Raw genomic sequence first — 24,982 nt, 5'->3', positions numbered from 1 at the left:
TAGGACATCACGTACACAATATAAGCTCGAAGCGGATTTGCTGGAAGTATGAATGGTCACGAACTAATTAAAAATTATAATAATTACGTAAATTTCTACTATTTTTGAAACTTCAATTTCATATAAATTCAGGCTTGTCACATTAATATATTTTACAAATCACGCACACTAATTAATGTAACTATTTTATTATCACGTTTTTGTGGTTGAATTGCCAATGTCAATCGCTTTTTCTTCATCTATAGTGCAAGTATATACATACTTTATTGATTTTTAATCATGGGACCTTTGAAATCTGTATCTAATTATACCAACAGTGAATAGCTCTCTTGCTGTATTCTAGTTTGAAGAGTGTAATAAGGAAATGGATACTGTAGTTTGAAAATTTCATATTACAATAATTAGTAATGTTCCAGAGTTGCCTTTGATTTTGCAAGCATTGATGGACTGAACCACTTGCTGTCGGAAGAATGCTTCATAAAACCCTCATTGTATACCAAAAATATCTCTTATATCCATATAAATAATCATAAACAACACAGTTGCCGATGATTAAGATCAGGAATGAAAGCAGAGCCCTTAAAGGCGTTCGGTGCGCAATCTTCAGTCGTTAGCCCCTCCCATTTCCGTTGTAAAGCCGATAGCGGTTCCCTTTAACGAGGTAGGCTATCATTTGAATTCATTTATAAAATGTTCGAGTTTTCAACATGATTGTTTTGGGGTTGGAAAGCTTGTAATTGGGGGTTATGTGGTGTAAACACGCATGAATAGCAAACGTGATGGAGATAAATGAAGTGATACGTTTATAATCAAGACAATTTTGTGGCATAGTCGACTAGAAGACCCGCCACAATGAGGTTTAGCTTGAATTAATCTCAAATAGATTAAGGTTACGAGCAATCTGAAACATTGGTCCAAGTTTTGGCTTCTCGATTGAGCAGCTAAATGTTGTATTGTTTACTTTCACGTTGAAGTTTGGTTGAAGGTTAATTAATTTATCAGTTAATAGATAGGTATTATTGATAAGAGAATATTCCGAGATTCTGAATTTTGTACATTCTGAGTATGAAAAAAATGCCCATTTATCGTTATAAAAATTGATATTTTTATAACGAGAAATGGGCTATATATATATATATCTTATGATATGCTACTAGTGTCATATTAACCATCATCATCATCGTCTCAGCCATTATCTGTCCACATAGGCTACCCCCATAGACTGCCATAAGGAACTGCAATGTATTTGACTTTCTGCAATGCATTTGAGGTTGTCACTCCATCTAGTGGGGGGTTGTCCGTCATTGCGTTTGCCTGTACGGGGTCGCCACTCAAGAACCTTTCTTTCTCTTCGATTGTCGATTCTTCGAGCTATGTGACCAGCCCATTGCCACTCCAGCTTGTTTATGCCTCTGACTTTTCATATTGATGATAAATAGAAATTTTTCAGAATCAGTTTAGAACTGAGCGAAAAAAAAACATTCTTAGACCATCTTCAACACCTCTTTCAATCTACATCATTAATAAATAAATATAAATATATACGAACAAATCACACAGATTGAGCTAGCCTCAAAGTAAGTTCGAGACTTGTCTTATGGGATACTAACTCAACGGTATTATATTTATAATAGATACATATATAGATAAACATCCAAGACCCAGGCCAATCAGGAAAAGATCGTTTTCCATCATGACCTGGCCGGGAATCGAACCCGGGGCCTCCACGTCGCAGGCAGGCGTGTTGACCGCTGCGCTACGGAGGACAATACATTCGGTTAAAAAATATTTTATTTATTATTATAACTGCCCCTTAATACATGAACGACCTAATAAATCATCATGAATTTTAACATACATCTTGGATGAAGAAGATCATATAGATCATAGAGATACATTTTATCACAGTCAATTAACATAATATCTTGGTAATGTGTACAAAATCGTGACCTGCTAAGATACCCACGTGGGGGCGAAGTATTGTTAGTAATGAGAACGTTAATTCCCATTGCTAGCAATATATCAGGTCGACCTTCACGCAGTTGACCTTAGTAATCCTCTCGACTAATTATTGTTAAATTCGTCTCGATGGGCCAACTGATCTGACTTTATCCTTACCTATCACCTCTCATCGGTGCCCTGCCAGTGTATATATACCTATAGTCAGCGCGAACGGGGTTACCATTTCATTGTCAACCATAAAAAAATATACCTTCGTACACTGATACACCTTTCCTATTTTTAAACGATCGGCGATAAAGACAAAGTGTGTCCATAAAAGTCTAAAACAAAGATCGATTAATACTACCCCACATTTTGGCATTCGTGAGTTAATATAATTCGTAGAATTTGCTGCGTAGAATAACACAATTTTCCTCTTATATAGCTATCGTCTACTTAGTGAGGGGAGGAACAGGGAAGGCAGATAGTCTGGGGATGCTGCAGACAATCAGGCACCCGCCAGTCTGGCGCCATATGTATACAGTCAATTCTATGTTATGGCAGTTTTACGATTTATTTAATTTTACTCCCATACTACACATATATTACTTACAAAAATATTTCAAAAAGTGGTCCATAACAAAAAAGATAAGTTTAATCAAGATTGTATAATGAATCAAATCTGAATCCATAATTGTTATAGAATTTACGAAGGTATTGTATGTTATACACACACTAATAAACAAGTACATTTTAATAAATAAAAAAGCAGAAAAATTAATCAGTCAAAACATATCGACAAATAATAATAATAATTTTTATTGGAATAAAAAAAACTATTTCTTACAATTACAAAAATAGGATAGTGTAAGATAATAGCCGCATTAGGTAAAAACTGTGTCTGTGTGTGTGAATGTTGAGACGAATAAAATTTGAAACGATGTATGGATTACTCTTTCACACAAAATTTACTAAACGGATTTGAATGAAATTTGGCACGCAGATAGGTTATATCGTAACTTTGCATAAGGACGGATTCACGCGAATAAAGTTGCGGATACAGAGAGTATTAAATAAATTAAATACATGAATGAAACATTCAGATTTTTCGTAGACTTACATTAAACTGAAAATAATGGAATATGATTGCGGTATAATATATCTGCTAATAGGTTTCGCTTCTCTAGGAGCATTTATGTGCTTTCCCAAAAAAATGGTATATTTAGTAGTGAACAAAAAAAAAAACAATAGGAACTAACCCGTGATAAAATCCTGTTGTTTGTAAAGATAACTATTTATTTAAATGAATTGAGAATGTTTCCATTTTTGAAGACGCTTATAAATTGGATTATGAACTAATGACAAACAGACATATATTCATCATCAAAATTACATTTCAGATGTTTTATAATATAAGGCGTAATAAATAGCAAAGAATGGCTCATTATGACAAAACTTCATTCGCAACAACAATTACTTATTGCAAAAAAATACATTTGCTAAAATCATAAATCTAAACTGAATGTTTTGGGGAAATGAAGGATTTTTTACTTTATTGCATAAGCTTTAAGTCCGTCTTTTACTTGATGGGTGTGGTCGTTAAGGCCTCGCCAGACAGGAAGCAAGTGGCGGTTTCGCAACAAAGCTACGCGGCTCAGGATGTGGGTGTATCTGTGTTTAACGTTCCAACAAAGCAACTGAGTAGGCCTAACTAGGTTTTGCTTTTTCCGTTTACAATGTTAGTACAGTGGTTAGCAAGCACGCGGCTCGATTTGATCACGATGAAAAGTTTTTGCAAGCTTCTAATTAGCTTGTGCGTTCCGCGTATTTAATAGCTTGCGCAGACGTGGAATATTTCATCCGTATAAAATTTTTTGTTTAAGACACTTGATTTGAAAAACAGTGGACAAATTTTACGTCGTTACTTCGATTTGAGTTAAAAATTGCATCTCCTGACACTCATATTAAATGTAGATATTTCCTGAGGGGTTGGGCAACCACTAGTCGGGAAGTCGCGACGCAGTGGCGCCAAAAGTTCACCGAACTTAACCGAGAAGTTGCTACAGTCAACGTTGAATTGGCGAATCTTCATAAACCTTATTCTAAAGCTATGAATGAGAGTTAGTTATTGTATTTTTTTTTACTTATATCTATTATTATTTATTACTTTACAAAATTCGACTACATACACATGCGACTATATAGCAAGTTACACATGTTAAGAGCAATTATTTTTGAGTAATACAACCCCTTTAATAGGGGGGAAAGGGATTGTTAGTAATGGAGACTGAGAATCCCATTGCTAGCAATATACCCAACCAGGTCAATCTACTCGCGGTTCCCCCTGGAAACTATTATGGTTAATTCCTGATGAATTCACCATGATGGGCTAACTGACCTGTTTTCATTCTCATCTATCACCCTTCACCGGTGCTCCGCCAGCGTATTCCGTTAGCGCAGGCGCGGTAACCATACCATATTCACCCATCAAAAAAAAACCTCTTTAATAGTTTTTACGTATTTATTTACGAGTATAATCAGCTTAAAGAATTCAGTATCACAGGGACCTTTTTGTCTTACTAGTTTAACTAACTTAATTTAGTTTAAATATATATTTAGTATATCCTTTGTGCAGGGATCGAAACTGCAACCATCACATCATCATGTGATTCGGAACACCACCAAGATCTTTTTTTATGCAACTTAGAATGGCAAACAAGCTGACGGTCTACCTGATGGAAAGCGGTAACTGTCGGTAGATATGAGCAATACCATGGATATAACAAAGTATACTGTTTCGCCCATGACATCCTCCGTGCGTTGCCAGAGGACTGTGTTATGCCTTTGTACCCTGTAAATGTACCCTCCACGGTTGAAGCACAAATGGGACAGAGTTAACCCAGCAAATTACTTTTGTACAAAGTCTCCTTTTGGTAAAAATCTTTATAACACTCTTAGTTTTCATATAAATTAAAGTGTTTGTGCATCTATCTATGTATGACTATGTATGAGCGGGCAGACACCGTGTATAAATCAGGTGGGTATTCTAATTACAATAAATGGGTCCCACGGCGCAGCGATGACCTGGGCTACTTGTGTGCTTTATTTACTTTAATTATTGCAAAGTGCGAATGGCCGTGAATGAGATAGTAGCAAAATATCTATTTACCTATATCACCACACCTATTTCCCCATTAACTAAGTATCATCAACTGTCGTATGATGCATTATGTTTATATACCTTTCAAAATATGAAGTTACGCCCATTGACGAATAAAGTTCTGAACCCTAACTTAACCTAAGGGTATTTTTGTTAGAGTCTTTTATACAACTTAGAATGGCAAATAAGCTGACGGCCCACCTGATGGAAAGTGGCAACCGTCGCCAATAGACATGAGCAGTACCATGGACATAACGGAGTATACTGTTTCGCCTATGAAACCCCTATGCCTTGCCATTCCTGAGGATTCAGATGTTATTCCTCTGTACCCTGTAAATTCACGCCATATCCCACCCTTCAAACCGAAATACAGCCATGCAAACACAACTGCTTCACGGTAAAAAACACGAATGGGACAGAGGCCTTCCAAGACACAAGCTTACGCGTTCACCACTAGAAACAACCCATTTTTTATACCACGAAGGTGGCAAACAAACATACAGCCGGTCTGATGGTAAACGGTTACTGTAACCTATGGACGCCTGTAACACTAAGGGTGTCATGTGAAAAAGAAATCTTAATTTTGAAAAACCTCATATTTTTGCTTCATAATTCTAAAACATTTCCGGTACTACCTTTTGGAATATTGGGAATTTGGAATTCTTGATTTTGATGTCTTCAAAACTGTCGACTTTCACAGTCACCTCGAGGATAATATGAAGCATCCAAAAAGGCTGGTGTCCTTAATGGAGTGAAGTAGTGCTTTACCTCAAGAAAGACATTATATATTATTATTATATAAAGCCTAAGTACGATCAGAAATGGAGTACTGCTTTTATTTATGGACGGGAGCGGCTGGTTTTGGAGACTTTTGACTCGGTCCAATAGTGTGCTAGAACGGTGACCACGACCGCTTGTTTGCGCACTTTATAGTAATTAGAGCAACTAATAACTACAACTACCACACTCATTTATTCAAAGACTAGGAGTAATCTAATATCACATGTTACATTGTCTTTTAAATTTTAATTGTCATTAAATGTTGGCATTCTATAAAATTAAAAGTGTAAAACCAAGAGTATTTTTCAAATGCTTTTTTTTAGAGAAACGAGTCAAATCAGGGCTATAACTAGAACCATGTTTAAGGTTGGACAAAAGAACTTTTTGATAAGGCAGAAGCCATATAAAGCCATATGTATCAATAAAGTGACTTCGAAAAAGCAAATCTGTCCAGTTTTCTTGGAGTCTTCCATTTTAAGGTTGCCCCCCTCCTCCTATGCGTCAAATTAATAAAATAAAAGATTTTTAACATCTCCTATTAAAGCTTTCTAGTATTTCCTGTTAAAACGACGCATCTAGATGTTTCTAGCAAGTTAGCATGGAAGATTGGGGAAAGAGATTATTAGTAATGGTGTCTAATATCCCTATTGCTAGCAATATACTTCATTAGGTTGACTTCCATGCGTTTGCTCCTGAAAGCCATCGTGGTTAATGTTGAATTCATCACGATGCACCAACTGACCTATTTCTATCTTCACATATTTTTTTTAATGGGTGATAATGAAATGGTAACCCAGCCTGCGCTAGCGGGATACGCTAGCGGGGCTCCAGTGATGGATGACAGGTGAGGATGAAAAGGCAGGTCAGTTAGCCCATCGTGACGAATTCCATTAGAATGAACCACGATGGTTTCCAGGGGGAACCGCGTGGAGGTCGACCTGATAGGATGTATTGCTAGCAACGGGTCAATTAGATCCCATTACTAACAATCCCTTTCCCCCTATCCTCACATATTATCCTTCACTGATACCCCGCCGGTGTTTACCAATAACGCAGGTGGGGTGACCCTTCCATTTATCATTCATTAACAGAATGGGAGACTCTTAATTTCCTGTTATTTTTCAACCCATGTTTTTTTTTCTTTCTGTATATAATAACAAAAAAAATTGTGCTTTATATTTTTTTTATTGTCAATTTCGATTTATTTTTTATCGCCTAAAATAAAAAAAATATTATTACACTTTATTGCACCAAGAAAAAATAAAAATAACAAATACAGTAAATATTAATGAGAAGTGATACAAAAGGCGGCCTTATCGCTAAGCAATCTCTTCCAGACAACCTTTGGGTAGAGGACATTGAGAAAAAGACAAAGAGTAGGTGGCGCACTATTATATAAATATTATCATAAAAAATAATTATTTTTCACTTAGACTCTCTCAATTCAACACTTAGATGATAATTTTCTGTATCAAAAATGTACTAGGATTAAGAGAACATAATTAACCTTTGTATAAGACAATAGGATTCGGTTTGTTTATTCTAAGAATCCAGTGCTGAAGTAAATTCTTGCTTAGTTTCAACGATAGTACTTCACTGTTCATAATAAAATTTCACTAAACGTTTGCACAAAGGAATCGGAGATCTGAACCGATCCAATACATTCGTTCGTTTCACACAGGGGGTGAGTATCGGATTCCCCTATACGAAATACAAATAAACTTGGCCGCCTATTACACCGACATGTTTTGAATTCTATTAAACATTTAATTGCTTTCGAATTTAATCGACAGAGAACCTGTATTCGCATGTTTGTTTTCTATTTAATAAACCACTTACTATATTAAAATTCTTATTAAATAAATACTTGTAATTGTAAAAGTGAATTTGTTTCTTTGTTACTTTTTGGCGCCTTAAAGATGCAACAACCAACCATCATGAAATTTGATATTAGTATTATTTGGGATAAAGAATAATATAGATGTTACAGCTACTTTTATATATTTTTTATTAATCTATATATCCAAGTCTCGCGAACAAAGTCATTGGTAAGAGGCAGTAATGAATAAAATAGTTATTTACTGCGAAAAAATTATAAACCACTATGGTTTGAAAAACATCTTTGGTTTCCATTTCCAAAATCTTTAATTCTTTTTGTACTCATATTGTTATTGTAAAAAAATCTTATTTACAATTTAAATGTGAGTCTATTTCCTAGTTAACTTTCTAGAAAATAGTCATTCATTAGTTTGTAAACCTCATTATAATATATCAGACTAAGAATTACGCTACGTTGTGAGTGACAACCTAATGCAGTAACAAGTAGGTACTAGTAAGTTAATTTAGTTGAGTGGGTTTGCTCGTGCATTGTCATCGGCTGTTTATCGTCAGCCGACCAACTTAATGGTATTAAACTTGAGATATAAATGTATTCTTTGAACTGGGATTTATATATTATATGTACTTAAATATATAACCACAATATCGATTTTGTACCTCTGAATATTGTGGCATGTGTTTTTCGAAGCTATTTATTTGATGAGACCTTATTATGTTTTAAATATAATTGAATATTAGTCTTGTATTGTTGAATGATACCTATAACATTAAATGAATTATATATTAGATAGGGAGTGTTTCATTGAATACTGAATTGAATTGTATTGAATAACGTAGAAATGTAATCATCATGTCATCGTCATCGTTTCAGCCATCTACTTAATGATACTAGATAATAGTAGTTCTAAACATGATAAAAATATATTTATTATTACTATAATGCCGTGTGGTCCCGGCATAGAATGGACCACACCTTTCTTTCCCGAAAGAGGCGACTAAAGGAACCTAATGGTCGAAGGATGGGCAGCAGCATCTTAAAACATCACTAAAAGTCTAATTGCAGTTTTCAAGCTGCTTGTCAAACATGGCAATTACTAGCAAAAACTTGTGTGGGACGCCTATGTTCAGCAGTGGACAATTAACGGTTGATTTGGTGATTTCTACATCGAATTTAATTGATTTTTGTTTACTAACACATAGGGCTCTATATATATTACTAGCGGCCCGTCCCGGGTGGACATTTTTACAATATTTTAAAAAGTGGTTATTGTGACACAACGATAATAATTGGACATCGGCAAGTTTTTGGTAGTTATTGATATTTTCTTCATTATTATAGAACATACTTTTGTTCTATTACCAATAGTTTCCACAGCGCACACGACTAAAGATATTTTATAGCATTTTTTTTACACCTTGAGTTATGTTACTAAAGTTTTAGTAAGGATTTCTAATCTTTTCTAGCAATAAATATAGCCTATGTTACTCAGGGTGGATGTAGCTTTCTAGCTTTTTAGCTGGTGAAAGAATTTTTGAAATCGGCAAAGTAGTTTTTGAGATTATTCATTACAAACATACACACAAAAATACAAATCTTTCCTCTTTATAATATTAGTGTAGATGTAGATTAGGTATATGTAACTCAAACTATATATTCACAGTTTAAAGAACATTTTTCCAACGTTAATTCAATTACAAATACAATAGGTACTATACTTTTAAATATGTATAAAATAAGTTTTAAACAAAACAAGCATGAATTCTTTCAACTTTAACAAACACTTAACAACCGTGCCGCGGAATTTCGACAGTCCGTTTAGGAACTGAAAATGTTCCCATAAACGGTTTCTAACGCCAAAAAGAGGGTTGCACGTTTGCAGCGGAACCCTAAAAACGAATTATGAAATGTACTGCTCGTTTAACACTGTCGTTTAACGTAACCAACACAGAACGCGTGTACAAAAGCGTTTTAAGGAAATTAGACGGCCGCGACCGGATGCTACCTGCAAATTAATGTTAAAGGGAAACCGTTGGTGATTTTGTAAAAAAAAAATATATGAGCGTATTTATGACATACATGTATGTAACGCTTAAAATATATATATTTTATATGACTAATAAAATCAATTTGTACATTTTTACACAATGTGTGAGAGATATTTAAATAAAATTAATATGTATGATCCTCTTTATAAGACCAATGGATGCAAAAACAATATTTTTTTTTATTTTGTCTGTCTGTATGTTTGTTCAGCTATCACGCAGAAATTACTGTATCAAATCGAATACAGTTGTCACAGATATGTTGTTAAAGGTTTAACTTAAAATCCAGTATATGTTTTGTCCTGATTCCCCATCTAGAAGCAGTCTATTTTACGTATACAAAGTAGCGAGCAAATAGCTAGTTATTTTTGAAACACAATTACATTTGCATTCTAGAATATGATAATATGTTACTTAGAGATCACATATCACAGAATCACAAGTACCTTGTGATGTCTATAATATAGTCATACATATATAATACTGTGCCATCGTCGTGTCATCCTGGCATAAAATGGGCTACCTCCCCTTTTCCGCTAGTGTCGTAAGAGGCGACTAAGAGAACATAATGGTAGAGGGATGGGCTGTAACGACACATTTAAAATATCAAAGTCTAACTGTTGCCAACTCTCTAGTCAAGCATAGCAACTACTGGCAAAGCCCCCTTACAGGGAGATCTATTGCAGTGGACAGTTCACCACTGATATGATAGTGACGTTGAGGAATATAAAATACAGGGGGGAAAGGGGATTGTTAGCAATGGAGTTTGACAGCCCCATTGCTAGCAATATGCCCTATTAGGTCGACGTCCACGTGGTTCACTCTGGAAACCATCGTGAACAATTCTTGTTGAATTTGTCACGATGGGCTAACTGACCTGCTTCATCCTCACTTATCACCCATCACTGGTGCCCAGCCGGTGTATACCGATATTGCAGTTTTTACCATTACATTATCACCCATTAAAATAATATATAAAATACATGTTTTGTATAATTAATAAATATATAACGTTTCTATAACAGCCTACAATTATATTCAGACTCCACATTAACCAATCCCGCAAACACTTGCATAAATTAATTAAGTAATATTTAGTCACTGTCACCATAATATACGTACCATTAGTAATATTAGTTCCATGTACATACATACGTAATAATTAATTAAAATAGCTATACAGTTATAGTCGCAACTTAATATATTGTGTGCATATGTTGAGGGAATTTACCTTGCATACAGTTCTAAGTATCATGGTTAATTTATAATATTATTATATACATATGTGTATGAAATAAATAATAAAAATATGTATACAGTGAACACCCTATATAAGCAACCTCTCTATAAGCAACATTCTTTATATTTTATGTATTCTACTCAGCTTAGTTAGTAAAAGAAATAAGTAAAAATATTTTTCAGACGGTAAGTATTTTTATACTCCTTTTTTTCCCTATAAACGACTTTGCCTAATAAGATTTTTTTTTTATTGAAATTGGTTCAAATAAGTTCCTTAAATAGAGCGTTTACTGTATATACAAGGTGAAATGGTTAGCATCTTTAGTGTTCTATCAATTTTCACCAAAGAATTAGGTATGGGTCAAAAAGTGAGAAACAAATCTTTAGCACAGTGCTTTCAGCATATGAGTTTTTTTCCTCAATGGATTAATTACAAAAATCGATTCAGAATTGAATTAACCACTTATATTTAAAATGAAATAAGAACGCATAATTAGAACCTTCTACTTTAAAAAGTTGTTTAACAGAAAGTTTAAAAAATAAAACTTTGTATGGAATTAAAAAGAAATAGGTAAAAAACAATTGGTAATGCACCTGACCATTGCATCCGATATTCCAGTGTTGAGTTTATTTAATACCTAGTAAGCTAGATACTGATGCGATTACATCGCCGCACTGGGATATAGTGCATCTATTTATTATTTAGCGAGACAAGTAAGAGCGTACCACCTTGATTGTTTCATTGTTTATTTAGCAAATTGTTTTTGCGAGGCGCTGGTATATTCAGTGCAATTCTAGATGTTCTCTTACAGCCTTACCCAGTATCGCTGGTTTTGTAAAGGTCCAGTTACATCAAACTACACTTGGAAATGATTGCTAATTTTAGTCTGTTATTTGTGATATTATTTTCATTGTCCCTGTGATTTTTTTTGTAAAAAAAATCACAGAGCTCTTTTAAAAAGCACAACTGCAGGTACTGCTTACCAAGTATTGCTGATTCTATAAAGGTGTAATTACATTAAACTACATTTGCAAATGATTGCTAATTTTAATCTGTTCATTTGTGATATTATTTATTTCACAGTGATTTCTTTTGTAAAAAGTCTAATAGCGCTTTTCAAAAACACAATGAAGACCGTATCAGGTAATACTCATAAAACATTGCTAGTTCTGTAAAGGTGCAGTTACATTAAACTATACTTGGAAATATTTTTAATTTGTTATTTTGTGATATTATTTTCATTGTCACAGTGATTTCTTTTGTAAAAAAAATCCCAGAGCTCTTTTAAAACGCACAATTCTGACCGTAGCAGGTACTGCTTACCAAGCATGGCTGGTTCTGTAAAGGTGCAGTTTCACGAACGAATTCATAAAGAAATGACTAAGTTGTTTTCCTGGGAGAACCACGTGGAGGTCAACTTGATAGTGACTAACAAGAACCTACTTCCCGACTCAGGCAGATTTGTATAGTACCTTTCTGCAATATGAGAGAAAGTAATATACAAATTTATAAATTATATTGCAATGTAAAAAGAAATTAGTTGCATGTAAAATGCAACTAAGTAACAACAAAACTCAATCCAATGTTACAAAGAACAAGATTCTGCAATAATGAATTCGCATCTCGTAATTTATTATTTACTGTAGCAATACCTTGAATCGCAGCGGAGCTCCAAAGAACCAGCCCAAGACAATCCAGTTGCTGAATAATAAAGTGGTGTAGGGTGTTAATATTGTATACTTTAATTATCCAGGATTAGTCCAGGTAAGGGAGCCGCCATTACACCTGTGTTACGTCTTAGCAAGATTAGGCACACTAACTGCGAGATTGTACTGTAATCGCGTCTGAATTGTTGAGAAATAGGTATATTATGTAATATAAAATATTATGTTTATATATTATTATATAAATACTATTATGTGCCGTGACTGATAGATATTTTGAAAGATATAATTCTTTTGTGCTAGAACCGTTCATAATTTTTACTTACTAAAGTGAAGGAACATCGCTGTTATGTGTAAATTTTTAAATACAATTGAACATTTTTCAATGCTTTTAACTGGTCGATAATATAATCAATGATAATCGTAGAATATGCTACATATTACAATTAAAATTCTAGCACCTACTTCATATTTTGCATTTAGTTTTTAAATACGTTTTTGGCATAGAAATCCAAATTTTCAGTAACAGCTTAATAAGAATATTATAGCCTGATTGCCCTTTTAGTTCTTAGGTGGAGCATTTTATAAATACTTCAATCAGAAATATTGAAAATTGCTCAATTGTTTTAAAAAACTGGCAGACAATTGGTACGTTGCTACACTTTTTTATAAACGTTATTAATTTTTTTTAAACGTTCAAAGAAACAAAAGGAGTTTCCTGTCAGGATGCATTGATCATTACTATTTACGTTGAAAACATAACAAAATTACACTTTTTGTATACAAACAAAAGTTATTTTAAAGGGAAATTGTATAATAAAAATTAATGTATCCACAATGATGCAGCACACCAGTCAGCTTTTGTCTCAAAAATCAGTATAAAGCCATTAATTAACCCGCATGATTAATACTAATTACACATAGTAGGCCAGTGAATGAGATAGCGTGACTTGTAGTATTAATGTTTAAATTTACTGAAGGAAATGAGTAACAATTTTTTATAATAATTGCTTTATAACGTTTTATAATACACACTATTACGATGGATAGTGCAATATGTTTGTGTATCTATAAATAATTAAACCGGGTTCGCACTAGTAACTTTATTTATTTATAGGATTACCAAAATAAGATACAGCTACAATAAAGCTAGATTTTAATACAATACACTAGCAGATCAGATCTCACTCTTCTTTCATTTATAGGCATAACTTTAGAAAGATTATGCGGCTTAAATTGGCAAACAAGCTGACAGTAACCGTCGCTTATATTCTTCACGCCTGTCTCCAATTGTGGTAGACAGAAATAATGGAAAGCCAAATGCTTACATTCAAACAGACCTCTTTCGCTTTCTCTACATTCATCAATATTTATAACACGCTCGCCGGATTCGGGTACTGTTAATTTGGCTCTTCTTTAACACGTCGTCTGTTTGATTGATATATGTCCATCTAGGGCGGCTCCTATTGAAATCTTCTTCTTTTATCCATCCTCTCTAAAGGCCAAACCAACGCATCAATCCTTTCACACCAGCACAGTATCATAGATATGTTCAGGGTAGATAATCAGAGTGGACTGTATAATATTGACTGGATTATAAGGTATAAACTTTAGCCCGACAATTAAATTACGGAACGCAGTGTGCGCGTGCGATTGCAACTATGCGAGCCGCGAGTCTGCTCGTCGCCGCTCCCCGCCCCGCGCCCCGCGACCTCCACCGCAAACAATTAGATGGCTTAACCAGATATCATAAAATAATTTCCTTATTGAATAACTTTGGTCAGACCTATCTCATAACCTAATATCTCAATTCGGGGCAAAAGGGATTGTTAGCAATGGAGTTTGACAGCCCCATTGCTAGCAATATGCTAGGTCGACATCCACGTGGTTCCCCCTGGTAACCATCGTGAACAATTCTTGTTGAATTCGTCACGATGGGCTAACTGACCTGCTTCATCCTCACCTATCATCCTTCACTGGTGTCCCGCCGGTGTATACCGATAGCGCGGGTGGGGTTGCCATTCCATTATCACCCATTAAAAAAATATCTCAATTCGATAATTTTTGTTAAATTATTTGTATATATCATCATAAACTAAAATAATAATAATTTTGATTTAGATTTACTACAAAATTAGTTCATCACTTTATAAAACAACTGAGGTGGCAAATAAGCTTACCTGATGCTAAGTGATTACCATAATCTTTGAATGCTCGCGATACCGCAATACGCAAGAGTGAACTCACCGTTGATGGCGAGCTGTATGATGGTAGAAGGTGTCCATGGACATCATATTGAAGAAATTCTCTAAGCACAGTCGCCACTTGTACAAAGTTTTATTGTGCATTAAAGAATAAATAACTAAATAATGGTAACAAAGTAAATGTAATCCATGGTTGTAACCACGTGATTTAATGTAAAGTTTATCTTAAACATTATTTAGTAATTATTAGTAATCATTAGTAGTTGTTGGCCCATCTGTGTAGCATATTTCACTGAAACTATGTGCCGGTATTTTCCGTTACTAAAAATTTCTTCTCAACCAATGGGTGTGTTCTTTTTTTTAATAGATAATAGATTAGTAACTACGCCTACGTTATATGTATATGCTGGCGAGACACTAGTGAGAGATGGCAGGTAAACATGAAACCAATTGACGGTTTCTAGGAGGGACCGCATAGTAGTCTATCTGACAAGGCGATATACATACCCTATACTGCTACCAATGGGGCCACTTGTCCCCGTCACAATCCCTCCCTCCTCATGTATATATCATATATATATTAGGACAGTACACATTATAGTAATTAAATTGTTTGCTATATCATCATTTAATCAGTTAAATGAGGGTAACTAACAATGGATATCCTTTGAAACGTAACAATAATATTGTGTTTATTTAGTTTTTTTTTATACAACTTAGAATGGCTAACAAGCTGACGGCCCACCTGATGGAAAGTGGTAACCGTCGCCTATAGACATAAGCAGTACCATGGACATAACAGAGTACACTGTTTCGCCCATGATACCCCCATGCGTTGCCATTCTTGAGGACTCAGGTGTTATTCCTCCGTACTCAGTAAATTCACGCCATATCCCACCCTTCAAACCGAAACGCAGCCATGCAAATACAACTGCTTTACGGTTGAAACACGAATGGGACTGAGGTACCCAAGCAATCGACTTTTGTACAAAGTCTCCCTCTGGTATGTATGTATGTAATACCTACTTCCGTATTTGATGTAAGGATTAAAATAACAATTCTTCAACATCATCATCATTTTATTGGCTGTTAACCGTTCATCGCTGAATATAGGCCTCCTCACATAGAAGGATTTTACTAGTAGTTGCTACGCTTGGCAGGCGGGTTGGTTTTTTTTTTACAACACAGGGGGCAAACGAGCATGCGGCTCACCTGATGGTAAGTGACTACCGCCGCCCATGGTCACCCACAACACCTACGGCATTGCAGGTGTGCTGCCGGCCTTTTAAAAAGGAATATGCTCTTTTCTTGAAGGTTATGTTGTCGTATCAGTATCAGAAATCAGTGGTTACTTTTAGTGATGTTTAAGAGAGACGCTGCTGCTCATCTTTTGACCATTAAGTTCCCTTAGTCACCACTTACGATATGCACGGGAAAGGTTTTCCACTCTTTAGTGCCACTCTTTAGTGGCTCATTCTATTCTATGTACAAAGGTATAAATAAATATTCTCACGATTATAATTCTTAATTTGGTAGACAGAAGCATTTGTTAATCGTTGCGATTATGGTGAACGCCACACTGCTAATATTTCGTCATGGAAGTATTATTCTTGTATCCCTATTTCATTAGGTATCTTTAGGTCAATTCCCATAAAAAATATAGTATATTTTTATGATTAATGCAGGAAAAGGCACGGGATGCAGCTAGTAGATTAGTGAAGTGTAAACAAAATAGAATTTCAGTTTATGCGATAAGTTTGAGCATGAGGAAATTTAATATAAAAATAACTTTAGGTAACAATTACTTCATAAAGAGGCTCTTTGGCGTGACTGCGTCAAAAAGTTGTTTCTATCTTCATATAGGGAGTGAAGTTTTTAAATGTTGGATGCGGTATGATATTTTTTATTTCAGTATATATTTTAAGTTAAAAATGTATAAGTAAATTGATGTATATGAAGGAAACAAAAGAGGTTTGTTTCAATCATAACATTTTTCATTCTATTATTTCTACTTTCTTTTTATATATAACTTAGAATGGCAAACAAGCTGACAGCCCACCTGATGTAAAGTGGTAACCGTCGCCTATAGACATGAGCAGTACCATGGACATAACAGAGTATACTGTTTCGCCCAAGATACCCCCATGCGTTGCCATTCCTGAGGACTCAGGTGTTATTCTTCTGTACTGTACCCAGTAAATTCACGCCATATCCCACCCTTCAAGCCGAAACACAGCCATGCAAACACAACTGCTTCACGGTTGAAACACGAAAGTTTTAAATATAACTTTATGTACGTAACGAAATGAAACGAAATTAAATGAAGTGAAAAGAAATTAAATGAATTTATTTTGCATGTTTGTATTTACAGATTAAGATATTTTATTGGCAATCAGTCTTGTCTTAAGAACTAGATTAAAATTGTAAATATCAGAGAATGACCTTGTATAAAGGCATTGACCAACATATAGGGTATAGCACTGCAGTCCTCTGGAAATTTATCACTCCCCATCAAGCGGACCGTCAGCGTGTTAGTTATTCTTAGTTCTATTATATAATAAAATTAAAATGCAATTTGTCAGAAGTTACTTTCCTGAAATCTAAATATGTATGAAGCAAAAATACTAATTTTGATAAGAAAGGTATAAAATTTTAAGAAAATAAATTTGTACATGAAAATAAAAAATCTTTTTCAATTTTAAAATAATAAATAATAAGTGAAATTATCGCATACAATACCCTTCTCCTTTTTGAATTTGATTAAAAATAAATAAGATTATTGTTAAACAAGATACCAGATCCAAATTTTAACTGGTGCACGTTTGAGGGTCGTTTAAAGTTTTTTCATGAAATTGAGTGCGGTATCCCTCGGTTTAATATAACGACTCATCCATTCACTCTGCAAACAGTGTCGAACTTTGCCACGTTTGCTTCACCCGCTTCTTTTCAAGTTTAGGTTAGAATAATAACTTACGAACGTAATACTGAACAACCCACCTAAACTGAAGTATGAGGGAAGGGAAGGAGATATCCTCATTAACGGGGACTAGCGGCCCCATTGCTAGCATAATACTAAATCAGATCAACTACCTCGTGATCAACCTTGAAAACAATTTTGGTTGATTCCCAATGAATTTGTAACGAGGGGCTAAATGACTCGAATTTGTCCTATCATCTTTCATTGGTATCTCCTTAGGGGTCACTATTTCATTTATCTCAATAAAAAAAGAAACTAAAACGCTTATATATGTATTAAAAAGGTTAAAGTGATTTTGAATGAAATTGTTCTTCTTTCTAATTTTTAACCTACTTCAAAAAGAAGGATATTCTCAAATTGGTTATATTTTTTTTTTACTTTGTTGCCTTATAACTCCGTCAGTTCTAAGCCCCTCTTAAAACATTAACAAAGCCTAACTGCTGTTGCCAACCTACCTGCGAAGCTTGGAACCTACTGAAAAATCCCTCAATAGGGGGAAGTCTATATTCAGCAGTGGACAATTAACGGCTGATGATGATGATGATGACACAAGTATTATACTGAATTCCTTTAGTCGGCTCTAAGTGTTGAAGATCTCTGATGCCAAGTAGCTGACAACAAAGGTCGTGGATTTTATGAAATTGGTTGTTTTTTGATCCACTGATCGACTCCGTTTTCCTTTACGTTATTAAATTGGTAATTATGATATAAGGTTATGTAGCAATAATCAAGATGCATTAAATTTTGACGGTTAAGTGGTAGGATGAAATAAACAAACATTTTCATCATTATTTCCAATAATTGCTGTTAATAGACGTTTTGCGATCAAAGTGACTGTGGTCTGAAGTAAAGGTAGATTAAGAATGACTAAAAATATATAAGATATGATCTTATTAATTTTATCAGCGACATCGTTCATATAATTTAGATAATATATATTGATTGATTGAGGTAAATAATAGCCTATGTCTATTTATTTATTAATTTGTAATAAATTTATTTATTTTTATGTATGTATATATTATAATAATTATTCTATCTTATTTATGTATATATTATTTATTGTGTATAGCTATACATTACCGTCACGCAGACGAAATCGCGTGCGAAAGCTAGTAAATAGTAATATCATATCATATTCAGAACGGTCGAAGATATCGCACAACATATGTACAAAAAAAAAAATACAAGCGAATTGAATGTTTTTAAAGTCGATTAATATGTAACAGGTTTTTACCAGCGACGTCATCTGCGTGACCTGAGTATATTGATTGATCGAAATAAAATGTAAGGTATATATTCTTTTTATTTTAAACAGTACGTATATATATATATATATATATATATATATATATATATATATATATATATATATATATATATATATCATATCAGTATATGAATATTTATCAATGTTCAATGTGAATTATGTACAATAAAGATTTTACAATACAATACAATGAAATTAGGTAATAATTAATCGAGATGTTAATGTGTAAACAAACTGTTTTTCACATAATTTATAATTATAATGAGGGTAACCGGAAAAAAGTGGGGGAGAAAGGGATTGTTAGTAATGCAAACTACCAGTCCCATTACTAGCAATATACTCTGCCAGGTCGACCTCCATGTAGTCCCCCTTGGAAACCATTGTGCTGAATTCCAAGTGTATTCATCACGATGGGCTAACTGACTTGCCTTTCCATTCTCACCTATCATCCATCACTGGTACCTCGCCAGCGTATACCGTTAGCGCAGGCGGGGTTACCATTTCATTATCATCCATTAAGTAAAAACCGGAAAAAAGGTATACTTTGTCATAATGACAATTGTTTTGACAAAATTTTTTTATTAGTTTAAAGTCAGTCGGCGCTTTAATAAATGACTTGATCTTATCATTATTATATCATCAGCAGTGAACATGAGTAACCATTTAACACAAATACATTAAACTTACTTCACTCACGCAATCATGTGAGGTATATAACATTCCTTATAGATCTATACTCACTCACTTCGCGATTAGCACAAGTTGTGAAGATGAAGGGGCAAGTGTATTGTTTTCTTTTGGCTATTTTTTGTGTTAGCGTTAGAGCAAGTGAGTATGTATATGTATATATACCTACATAGTACACACATCGTGCACATGGCTCATCCCTTCCTTTCCTGTGGTTGTCATAAGAAAGGACTAAAGGGGCTTAATGATCGAGGGCTGGGCAGCAGCGTCCCTTTTATAATATCGCCAAAAACCTAACTACAGTTACCAAACCGTCTGCCAAGTATGGCCACTAAATATGGCAACTGGCAAAAATTCTCCTTAAGGGGAAGGCATATGTTCAGCAGTGGACAGTTAACGGTCAGCCGTTATCACGTCAGTATGATGATGATGAATACACACATCAGCAAAAATGAAACTTTAAACCAAACAGTTTAGAGTTTACAATCGTTTAATCTCTTTGTATAATGATTTATATTATTCTTAAGTTAAAGGTTTTGTAATATTTTTTTATTAATTATTATTTTTTTTTTGTACTCGGATTAAAGTTTATTTCAAGGTGTTTTATTCCAAATAGTACATGTTCATATAAAGTTTCATGTCAACTGCTCTTAGAATACTTTATAAAAGAATGTACGTGGATAAATCCGCGGACAACAAGTAATTACAACGTTTTTAACAAACGATAAAATTTGGTAGAAAAAAAAATTTTACTTCTTATGTAAATTTTTTTTTTAGTTTTGGTGGATAACGAAGAGGATGAAATATACCGGCCGTGTCATATAGACGATCTTAACTGCATGAGGAAGTTCTTAGCCTCGCGACGCCACTGTTATCCACCGCCTGGACGAGTTCCCGACCCGTACCTCCGAGATAATAGTATACTTAACTACGTCGATTTTAATATTACCGTAATTAATATTAATAGCAAGATAAGCGGTTTGAATGGAATTATTAAGGAATTTCAGTATGTATTTCTAAATCTTTACACAGTTTAATATTTTTTTATGCAACTTGAAATAGCAAATATAATTATGATTGATCTGAGGAAAAGCGCTAATTGTCGCCTATGAACATGACCAGTACCATGTTTGCCACAGAATACCTACATTATGATGCTCATGGTATCCATCATGTGCTACCATTTTTGAGAACAAAGCAGTGATGTTTCCGTACCCTGTAATTTCACTGTCGTATCCTACCCTTCCCATACATCCCAAGCGTGGCAAATACTGGCTAAAAACACCCCAAGGGGGAGGCTTATGTTTAATAGTGGGCAGTTAAGGGCTGATATGATGATGATCCCACCCTTTAAACCTTAGTTTAAGACGAGTCTTTGTCTATATAAAAGATTATGTATTGAAGAACTTTTCGATATGATACTTACAGTCACCTTTTACCATCGCATGTCTCATCATTGGCAGAGAATTCATACTTACACTCTGGAACCAAAATGGTCACGCACATTGCGGTTTTAGAGGAGTTTCCCTCCACAAACCATTGATTTTCACCACCGTACAATCCGCCACAAACTTAAGTTTCATCTCAATCATCTGGACGAGCGGCGCTCTTCCACTGTGCGTTTTTCAAGGCACTTTCTTTCACACACAACCATTCTTTGGAATCAACTTCCAGCAGCTGTATTTCCGAACCGATCCGACAACATAACATTGAAGAAAAGAGTATATTCCTTTTTAAAAGGCCGGCAGCACACCTGCAATGCCGCTGGTGTTGTGGGTGATCATGGGCGGCGGTGGGCGTTTACCATCAGGTGAGCCGCATGCTCGTTTGCCCCCTGTGTAGTAAAAAACAAAACAAAAAACAAACGCTTAGATTGTGAAATGTTTTCCTGCCGAGATTTTTTTTAGAGATTACAACATGGAGTTCTTCAAACAGGTCGTATTAAAGATTCTTAAAGGTCAGTATCGCGCGTCACATCTCTAGCGTTGCAGGCGTCCATATGCTACGGTAACCTCGTTTCCCATTAGACGGACCGTATGGTTGTTTGCCACAGTAGTAGTATAAAAATTATAATTTTATTTTTACATACAATTATATTAATTTACAGCGTTAACAAACGAACCAATCAACTTGTGATAGCGGTTTGGTTTGACACAATAGACGTTCCTACCGAGAGATCTGTGGTCTACCACCATCGAAACGGACGAGTTCCTATTGTAACTAGCGATTGGTCCCGCATTATATATCGTAAGTACAATATCCATATACATATATGGGCATAAATATTTGTTTAAAAAAGCTACTGATGTATATCTACAAAATCGATGAAACCCATGTAGACTTGTACCGGATGAAATTTTCTCTCAGCTAAATATGAAATAATTAAAGTTTATGGCCCATAAAGAGAACTAACTTTAACTGTCATAAAACCAGTCATTTTGATCTAAAAAATAAACTACTAATCTGATTTTAATAAAATTTCTATGGGACCTATTTGTAAGTATATTGTTTCAGATAAAGAAAAACATTTTCGAAATTGGTTTAGAACTGACCCAGTTGTGGTGTAACAAATGTTTGTTAAACAAACTCTTACCTCATAACTCATAATGTGTCATTTTTTATATAAAAATATATTTAGATTTTTATCAAGCAATAATTTATTGCAAATAAATAATCGAAATTGAAAATCAATATGCTTCATGCTTTTTATCAAGTAAGAAGCATGATGATTTTAGTTCTATAATGTCACAAATATAATATAAAATTTCACAGAATGCAAAAAGAGTTGCAAAAATTGAAAAATGTTGACGGTAATAAACTGGGCACCTTAGAAAAATTACTTTTGTTTAAAAAAAAAAAACATTATATCTTCTGATTCTATCATTATTAATAATTGCTGAATGCATGCCCCTGAGTATTGATAACGCAATCTTCCTCAATTACTACTTTTTTGCAATAATTGTTTTTGTTCTTCTAGGTAATTTAATAATATAATACAAGTATAATCTCGATTATCCGATTCAAATAAAATCAGGAATAATCGTAAACCGTATAATCGAAAATCCGGATAATCGATTTCAAAGTCAAATCAAACGATAATTAATTTTTTTTTATTGTTTAATTTGACTTATGTCATGGTCTAACCATATGATATAAAAAAAATACGAGCTATAAAGATAATGCCAATGTAATTTAAATTTTTGTTTGAAAATAATCATCACAACATGTGTTTCTAAATCTAACATTTCTAAATCAGTAATTAGAGCCGTAAAGAATAAGTCCGGATAATCGAATATTCGCATAATCGATATTTGGAAAATACCAGATTCTACCGTATTAAGCTTTTTTTAGGCCGCACACTCATAACAACAACTACTCCGTTATCATCAACAATTGATTTCCGTTACACGGTGGTATACGGATATAGTGAAGATGGTAACCCACGATATGGTTTTGGATCAGGAATCAACAACCACCCTTGTAAGTATTCCGGAAACTTCAAGAACCAACTTTTTTTATACAACTTAGAATGGCAAACAACCTGACGGCCCACCTGATTGAAAGTGGTAACCGTCGCCTATAGACATGAGCAGTATCATGGACATAACAGAGTACACTGCTTCACCCATGACACTCCCCATGCGTTGCCATTCCTGAGAACTCAGGTGTTATTCTTCTGTACCCTGTAAATTCACTACCATATCCTACCCTTCAAACCGAAATACAGCTATGCAAACATAACTGCTTCACAGTAGAAACACGAATGGGACAAAAGTGCTTAAGCAAACGACTTTTGTACAAAGTCTCCCTCTGGTTTAATTCACATTTGTGCTAGAACATTAGTTTTAATCAATCATATTTTTTTTACTCATTTGTACGAGTAGATTTCTGAAATACAGTATTTCACTGAAGAAATAAATTACTTCAAGATAAAACATGCACCAGATTTTAAGGTAGCCTTTCAGGAATACAACTGTAAAACCACATCCAGTTTGGTGTAGTAGTTTTTGCGTGGTGCCGGAACAAATAAACAGACAAACAGACAGACGAAATTTCTAAAAAATACTGTTTTAACTTCTATTGCTATTATTACGACCTCCTCATATTAGTTTTTTTTTTTTAATATATATATATATATATATATATATATATATATATATATATATATATATATATATATATATATATATATATATACAAACAGTTTTATTATATTAGTTAGATTTACATAAATATAACAAAATATTGAAATACAATAAAAAAACTGAAGTCAAATCAAAATTAGCCGTGTAGGTCCTTTTCCTATGGGAGTCGTAAGAGGCGACTAAGGGAGCTTATGTTGGAGGGATGGACAGCAGCATCCCTCTTAATAGATCATCAAAAGCCAAACAGCGGTTGCCAACCTGTCTGTTAAACGTGGCAACTACTGGTAAACCCCTCTTATGGGGGAATTATGTTCAGCAGTGGACAATTAAAGGCTGATACAACAAAATTAGAATGTAAATTAATAATGTTTTATCTTTACAGCGCCCATTGTGCAGGGCAATGTTGCATCTTTTATGGCCAACATTGATTTGGCTGTAAGAAACGCTTTCCTCACTGAAGCAAGATCATACATACGCATCTTCATACAAAATGTACTTTGCGGCTACGATGTAGTCTTGTAACATGCTTTTTTTTAATTGGATATATTTCTTCTTATGCACTTTCCAAATAAAAGTACTTGCTTATAATAATAATAATAAACTCTCTATTGCGCAATAGAGATGTATACAAGGAGTATTTATACAGAATGTGCATATTCAAAAGGCGGTCTTATTGCTATAAGCAATCTCTTACAGATAATCTGGCTTATTTACATATTTCTAAATAAACATATTTCACTTTGTAATCAAAATTAAATATGTATATAATATTTCTTTTATTTTATTTTATCCTTAATATAATAATTAAAGATTGTATCCCACAAAAAAACCGACTTCAATTGTGAAAAAAAAAAACCTTTATTTTCATTTAAAAACTAAACTAATGAACTGATTTTGAAAAAAAAATCTATGGGATCTATCTATAAGTATATTGTTTCAGATAAAAAAAGAATTATCGAAATCGGTTGAGAATTGACGGAGTTATAAGGTGACAAATATTTGTAATCAAAATTAAATATGTATATAATATTT

General features: G+C 34.0%; 2 protein-coding genes across 3 annotated transcripts in view; one reads left to right on the top strand and one right to left on the bottom strand.

The window, feature by feature from the left end:
* Positions 1–24,982, bottom strand: part of LOC113512112 (carbonic anhydrase-related protein 10) — an 85,957-nt gene that overhangs the window by 32,938 nt on the left and 28,037 nt on the right. The window lies entirely within an intron of this gene.
* LOC116412934 (uncharacterized) lies at positions 3,528–24,472 on the top strand. Its single transcript, XM_052893808.1, has 6 exons — positions 3,528–3,602; positions 3,845–4,061; positions 20,583–20,811; positions 21,913–22,052; positions 23,157–23,285; positions 24,333–24,472. The coding sequence occupies exons 1-6, from the start codon at positions 3,528–3,530 to the stop codon at positions 24,470–24,472; spliced, it is 930 nt and encodes a 309-aa protein (XP_052749768.1).

This window comes from Galleria mellonella, unplaced genomic scaffold, assembly GCF_026898425.1.
Source record: "Galleria mellonella isolate WM207_F2 unplaced genomic scaffold, CSIRO_AGI_GalMel_v1 utg184, whole genome shotgun sequence".
Lineage (NCBI taxonomy): Eukaryota > Metazoa > Arthropoda > Insecta > Lepidoptera > Pyralidae > Galleria > Galleria mellonella.
Note: the sequence above shows the minus strand (reverse complement) of the source record. Positions and strands in the feature narration are given on the sequence as shown.

Bases quoted from the DNA above. Each gene is read 5' to 3' on its own strand.
- LOC116412934 (XM_052893808.1), top strand. From the start codon at position 3,528: ATGGGTGTGGTCGTTAAGGCCTCGCCAGACAGGAAGCAAGTGGCGGTT. The intron at 3,603-3,844 runs GTGGGTGTATCT...TTTGAAAAACAG, and splicing joins AAAGCTACGCGGCTCAGGAT to TGGACAAATTTTACGTCGTT. The intron at 20,812-21,912 runs GTATGTATTTCT...ATTAATTTACAG, and splicing joins GGAATTATTAAGGAATTTCA to CGTTAACAAACGAACCAATC.